The following is a 7,500-nucleotide window of genomic DNA, read 5'->3' on the forward strand; positions in this document are numbered from 1 at the left end:
ACTACTGATATTATTCCACTACTGTTTCTATTACTATTACAACTGTCCATACTACTACTAATACTACTATTACAACTGCAACTACGAGTACTTCTATGACTACTGCTACCACTACTACTAATACTACTGCTGCTGCTATTACTATTATAAATAACAATAATGATAATGATAATAACGATGCCGACGATAACAGAGCAACCAGGAAGCACTAAATATTTCCGAATCCGATCCAACAAGATTTCTGAAACTATCGAAAAGAACTTGAACGAGGGAAAAGGTTACGATTAGGTCACCAAAAACAGGCACCAAAAGGTCAACAGGAATTTCAAGTACACACGCACATACATACATACATACATACATACATACATACACACACACAAACACAAACGGAAAGACGCACTGAGGGATGATAGAGAGAGAGAGAGAGAGAGAGAGAGAGAGAGAGAGAGAGAGAGAGAGAGAGAGAGAGAGAGAGAGAGAGAGAGAGAGAGAGAGAGAGAGAGAGAGAGAGAGAGAGAGAGAGAGAGAGAGAGAGAGAGAGAGAGAGAGAGAGAGAGAGAGAGAGAGAGAGAGAGAGAGAGAGCAGGAGAGGGAGAGGGAGAGGGAGAGGGAGAGAGAGGGAGAGGGAGAGAGAGAGAGAGAGAGAGAGAGAGAGAGAGAGAGAGAGAGAGAGAGAGAGAGAGAGAGAGAGAGAGAGAGAGAGAGAGAGAGAGAGAGAGAGGGGGGTTGAGGGGGAGGGATGAGAGGGAGGGGGTGAGAGGGAGGGGGGGTGAAAGGGAGGGGGTGAAAGGGAGGGGGAGAGAGAGGGAGAAAGAGAGGGAGAGAGAGAGGGAGAGAGAGAGGAAGAGAAAGAGGGAGAGAAAGAGGGAGAGAGAGAGGGAGGAGAGAGGAGGAGAGAGAGGGAGAGAGAGAGAGAGAGAGAGAGAGAGAGAGAGAGAGAGAGAGAGAGAGAGAGAGAGAGAGAGAGAGAGAGAGAGACAGAGAGAGAGAGAGAGAGAGAGAGAGAGAGAGAGAGGGAAGGAAGGGGGAGGGAGGGAGGGAGGGAGAGAGAGAGAGAGAGAGAGAGAGAGAGAGGGGGAGAGAGAGAGAGAGAGAGAGAGAGAGAGAGAGAGAGAGAGAGAGAGAGAGAGAGAGAGAGAGAGAGAGAGAGAGAGAGAGAGAGAGAGAGAGAGAGAGAGAGAGAGAGAGAGAGAGAGAGAGAGAGAGAGAGAGAGAGAGAGAGAGAGAGAGAGAGAGAGAGGGAGGGAGGGAGGAGGGAGGGAGGGAGGGAGAGAGAGAGAGAGAGAGAGAGAGAGAGAGAGAGAGAGAGAGAGAGAGAGAGAGAGAGAGAGAGAAAAGGGGGGGGGGGGGCTGGCAGGCAAGACAAAACAAGACAGGACACGACAGGATAAAGACAGACCGATACGAATTCGAAAAACAAAAAGTACGCAGCCTTCTTCTTAGATGGGCCCCTCCTCCCTCACCTGCTTTGAACCTCCGGACAAGCCCCTCTCCCGACCACCTTCCTCCGCCCTTCATTGAGGGGAAAACTCGGGGATCCTTGGCAGCGTTTCCCCTTTAAGACCGGCCCCAAACACAGACACACACACTCACCTTTTTTCTCCCTTTCCCTCTTCCTCGTCAACGCAACAAACACAAGACGACAAAGAAACGCAGACAAAAATAAAAATCCGCCCACCTCGCAGCCTGCTACAGCTACGACTACACAGGCAGACACCTCCCCCCCCCACTCCCACCTAAGAACAAAAACAAAAACAACCACGAGTGTCTCATAGAGGTTATTTCTTTACTCCAGAAGCTGCGAATCTCACCCTAATAGCTTTAGGGTTAGCAGGGTCTCAGGAAAGGGGAGAAGGGGAAGGGGGAAAGGGGAAGGGAGGGGGGCTGGTGGTGGAAGAAAGGTAGAAGAGGTGGTGGAGGTGGATGAGGAGGGGGCATGGAGGGAAGGAAAGAGGGGACACAGGAAAAAGGGAGGACAGGGCAGAGAGAGAGAGAGAGAGAGAGAGAGAGAGAGAGAGAGAGAGAGAGAGAGAGAGAGAGAGAGAGAGAGAGAGAGAGAGAGAGAGAGAGAGAGAGAGAGAGAGAGAGAGAGAGAGAGAGAGAGAGAGAGAGAGAGAGAGAGACGGAAGAAGTGGAGTAAGAGGTTTAACAGCGACGCGCCGGCAGGTGAACATGACCCGCGGGGCACCTGCGTAGTCTGAGGGTAACACTATACTTGACTCGAAGCGTATGGCACACTTTTGACGCGAGAATGAAAGGCTGTGTCGGTTGTATTCACACATGAGCGTGGGTGAGAGTGTGAGTCTGAGTGAGAGTGTGAGTCTGAGCGAGTGTAATTTTGAGTGAGAATTTGAGTGTCAGTTTGGGCGTGAGTGTCAGTTTGAGTGAGAATGAGAGTGTGAGTGTAAGTGTCAGTTTGAGTGAGAGTGAGAGTGAGAGTGCAAGTGTGAGAGTGAGTCTGAGTGAGAGTGAGTGAGTGTGCGTGAGATTGTGAGTTTGAGAGTGTTAGTGTGAGTGTCAGTTTGAGTGTGAGTTAGTATGTTGACAGTGAGTGCGAGGAAGCGAGAGAGTGAGTGTGTGTACAAACATACAGTATGTCTATATAATCAATTTACGTCTCATGTATGTGTATATGCGTATATGCATTTCATGCGTGTACGTGTAAAGGCGTGTGTGTATTTTACGAGCACATGCCTGTGACTCTCCCAGCCACTCAAGAAAGTGTAAAAGCGTCATTCACACAAGAACAGGCCCATTAAGCCGGCCTCGCCCGCACGCGTCGAAAAAGGCGAGCGGCCGAGGAAGACCTTTCACGGGTCACGCTCCGGACGACTCGAGAGGCGCGCAGGAGGCAGCTCCATCAAGCGGACGACCTCTGAAGCAACAGATGCAGGCACGCGCCAATGCACACACGGACACAGTCACTGGCAGACATGTACGCGCAAGAATGAATGCACAAACACACCGCAGAGGTGTTTACATGAATACACGCACAAACTCACGAACAAGCATGCACATGTACACAAGAAGACGCTTAAATACAAAATCACGCTCACATCCAAGTCCACATGCATGCATACAGAAATACACGCACACAAACGCATACACACACAGACGAAAAATGACACATCCAAACAAATATACACAAGGCCTCCACCCACAAATGCCCATAGGCACACACATCACGTACACCTACAAACGAACGCACACACATTCTGAATCAGACATCCTATTGTTCCTCATAGGATTTTCAACATCAGCAACATTTCCCTCCCACCAGGATCCTATGAAAATAAACACTGAACAAACAACAGACACATTTGGACCACCTGAGGAAATACAAATTAAAAAATAACTGCTATGTCTATATCTATATTTATCTATCTACAACTATACTACCAGTCTATCACTCTGTCTATCTCTCAACTATTGGTGTCCACGACACACACACACACACACACACACACACACACACACACACACACACACACACACACACACACACACACACACACACACACACACACACACACACACACACACACACACACACACACACACACACACACACACACACACACACACACACACACACACACACACAAAAAAAAAAAAAAAAAAAATCCACAGCAGCTGATCACCCGCTCTCCCTCACACGAAAGGCGAAGCAAATGAGTTAATTAACAAAAGCTTCACGGTTAATATTCGAGCTCCCTCGCGATATCAATATTCACTAACGACCTTCAGATACAGCCCGGGAGGTTGATAATTAGCTTGTTAGCCATTTTTGACGTTGCACATGTGCTCTTCTGGCAACACTTATTCGGCTGCAAGATGAGAACACCGCCTCCCCCTCCCTCTCCCTCTCCCTCTCCCTCTCCCTGTCCCTCTCCCTCTCCCCCTCCCCCTCCCCCATTCAATTTGTTGCTGTGGGATAAAATGTTCTCATTAAAAGGGTTATATTCATATGAAGAGATAAATTATGAAAACGATAGACACATATACGATAAAAAGGAGTGTATATGCAATAATTAAGAGGAAATATGTGTAAAATGAATAAATAAGTAAACATAAATAAGCAAACAAGTAAAAAAGGGAGGGAAAGCACATTGGAATGGATCTCCTTTCCTTTTAATTTTTATATTCATCTATTCGCCATATCTATTTATGCACAGTCACTAGCAAGCAGCCATATAAACGCAAGAATAAATGCACAAACACACAAACAGCACAGGTGTTCACACGAATACACAAACTCACGAACAAGCGCGCACATGTACACACAAAGACGCTTAAATACAAAAACATGCTTACGTCCAAGTACAAATATATACATACAGAAGTACACGTACACGGACACAAACACATACAAACGAAAAATGACACATCTATTCTCTCTCCCTTTTCTTTTTTATATATCTATTCATTCGTTTTTATGCATTTCAACCATGAAATCACAAACGTTTCCGATAGACTTTATTCTCCTCTTCAGACAAAATAGCAAGAAGACAAGGCAATGACATCCCTTTTCAGGTATACTGTACAAGGGCGATTTTTTCTTCTTTTTAAGCTGTCTGCGGCCGTGTTCTCTGTCAAGGATTTTAATAATATGTGACACACCAAAACCAAGTTAATCCCGAATCTATCCTAGATTATCCTTTGTGTCACCAGCAATTGGCAAAAGCTCCTTAATATCTGAAATTCAAACATATATTGACGGCATTTTTAGAAGCCTATTTTGAGTTAAACTTAGGAATTTCATGGAGAGAGAGAGAGAGAGAGAGAGAGAGAGAGAGAGAGAGAGAGAGAGAGAGAGAGAGAGAGAGAGAGAGAGAGAGAGAGAGAGAGAAAGGGAAATGAAAGAGAAAAAATGATAGAGAAAGGGAAATGAAAGAGCGAGAAAGAGAGCAAAAATAAGAATGAATGAAAGCAAGAAAGAGAGCGAGGGAGAAGTATGTGCATTCAACTGCGTAGTGCGTGTGAATGAAACAGCTGTATTCATCACAGGTGTTCTGTTCCGTCACAAGTGTCCCCGTCCCCCCCCTCCCCCTTCTCACCCCCCCCCTCCCTACACAGAAGGATGATGATGGTACATGTTTCAAAAAAATCAGATCGCATATAAATTTTTATTTCTACTTCGCAGACTTACTTCAGTGCCATTACATATTTTTTTCGTCCCGACATTTACCGAATAACTAATACTGAAAATTCATTAAATATCTACCCAAGACAAGAGAGCACGGGAAAATCGCCAGTCAAGCCGACCCCCTCCCCTTAACCCCCTAAAAAGCCCATCAAACAAGCAAAGACCAAAAAAATGATAATGAGAAATAAAAGCAATAACAATAATAATAATGATAATAATAATAATAATAATAATAATAATAATAATAATAATAATAACAATAATAATTATAATAATAGCAATAACAATAACAAAGTGAAAAGTGTCAACCCACCAACGAAAGGGAAAAGAACGCAAATCAAAAGAGTGTGGTCGACCCTGAGAAAGAAATTAATAGAAACACTGATTGCCATTGATACTTTGCAGCCCTAAAGAAAAGCTTCTCGCAGTGTGATCCAACCTTCCTCCCTCTAAAGAAAAGGTCTAAAAACAGATCGACATATAGCATGACACCTCTCACCAACATTCCTTTTCCTTCCCCTCCTTCTCCATTTCCTTCTCCTCCACCTTTCTCAGGACACGGCTCTTGTCCTCATCCTTACTCCTTACCTGTGAACTAAATCCCCCCCCCTCCAGAAAAAAAATCTATCAAAAAAAGGACAGGCTCCTAAAGACACGCCCCTCAGAACCAGCCTCCCAGGCCACGCCCTCGTCCCCTCCCCTCTGCTTACCTGTGGCGTGGTGGATGGAGCCGGCGGAGAGGTGGTGGGGGGACAGCGAGGCGAAGCTCTCCCTGCGGCGGCGCACTTCCTCCGTCGAGGCCTGCCTTCCGGCGCCCCCCGACGCGTAGCCGCCCGTGCGCCGCCGCCACAGGGTGGACTCGTCGACGGAGCGGCGCACCGTCGGCGACAGGGGGATGCCCGCGCCCCCGGAGCCATACTCCAGCTGCGAAGGGAGGAAGGCGGCGTTAGCTTTGGTTGTGCAGACAGGAAAGAAGCGGAATAATGAAACACCATATCGGCGACTATGTATAACAATAATAATGATGATAATGGAAATAATAATAATAATAACAATGATGATAATAACAATAATAACAATGATGATAATAACAATAATAACAATGATGATAATAACAATAATAATAACAAATAACAATAACACTGATGCCTATCATAATCAGTACTATAACAACACTAATAATACAACAAGAACACAAACATCAAAACATAAAATCCAAGCTAAAAACACAGACACGCCCTAAAAACGAGAGGAAATTGCCAAGGATGATCACCATTAAAATTCCGGCGCACATGTGCACAGGGGAGGGTGGAGGGAGGGAGGGAGGGGGTAGGCAGGGGAGGGGAGAAGGAAGGGAAGGTTGGGAGAGGGAGGAAGAAGGGCATAGAAGAAGGAGAGTAGTAGGATGGGAGGAGAGGGAGAGAAGCGGATGATAGAAAGGGAGTAGAAAGAGAGGAGAGAAAGGGGCACAGAGGGGAGAGGGAGAAGACGGGGGGGTGTTCGACGGGGGAAGGAGGAGGAAGAAGAAGAGAGGCAGAGGATGGAAGGGGGAAGACAAGGGTAAGAGAGAGTATCGGGGAAAGAATGAAGAAGGCAGAGAGGAAGAGGAGGGGGAGGGGGGTAAGGGAGATAGTGGTGGAGAGAGATAATTACAGCAAGGAAAGAGGTCCCAGCCCGTGCTATGCTTTCATAATTCTTGCAACAACGGACGCAATGAAAGGCACAGCGGGACACAAGTGATAATCAACGCAAAGTTATTGGAGTTATTTCACAGGCAACTGCGGGAAGGCAACCTATATTTCCCCCAAGAGTAAAGGAGGGGGAGGAGGGGGTTCACGTACCTGTATAAAGAGAAACAAAAAACCTCTATCATTCCTCTTGGCTTTTTAATAGTCCCACACTCTCTCGCACAGTCACTCACTCATTTACTCTCTCTCTCTCTCTCTCTCTCTCTCTCTCTCTCTCTCTCTCTCTCTCTCTCTCTCTCTCTCTCTCTCTCTCTCTCTCTCTCTCTCTCTCTCTCTCTCTCTCTCTTAAACACACACACACACACACACACACACACACACACACACACACACACACACACACACACACACACACACACACACACACACACATACACATACACATACACATACACACACACACACACACACACACACACACACACACACACACAGTCATTCACTCATACTCACGGTAACTCATGCATACAGACGCACACACGCACAAAGACAGACACAAAGCCATATAGACATACACCTCCATTCCTTATTCAAAAAATAAACAAATAAAAAGTAATTCCATAAACAAAAATTGTACCAAACAACTTTCCTAAGGGGTTCTCG

The 7,500-nt window shown here is 46.1% G+C and overlaps 1 protein-coding gene across 1 annotated transcript in view; it reads right to left on the reverse strand.

The window, feature by feature from the left end:
* Positions 1-7,500, reverse strand: part of LOC138865660 (uncharacterized) — a 105,246-nt gene that overhangs the window by 78,070 nt on the left and 19,676 nt on the right. Inside the window, exon 2 of the mRNA XM_070136723.1 lies at positions 5,860-6,073. Within this exon, the coding sequence (XP_069992824.1) occupies positions 5,860-6,073 (214 nt within the window). The remainder of the gene's footprint in view (positions 1-5,859; positions 6,074-7,500) is intronic.

The sequence above is a fragment of the Penaeus vannamei genome, chromosome 22 (genome assembly GCF_042767895.1).
Source record: "Penaeus vannamei isolate JL-2024 chromosome 22, ASM4276789v1, whole genome shotgun sequence".
Classification (NCBI taxonomy): Eukaryota; Metazoa; Arthropoda; class Malacostraca; order Decapoda; family Penaeidae; genus Penaeus; species Penaeus vannamei.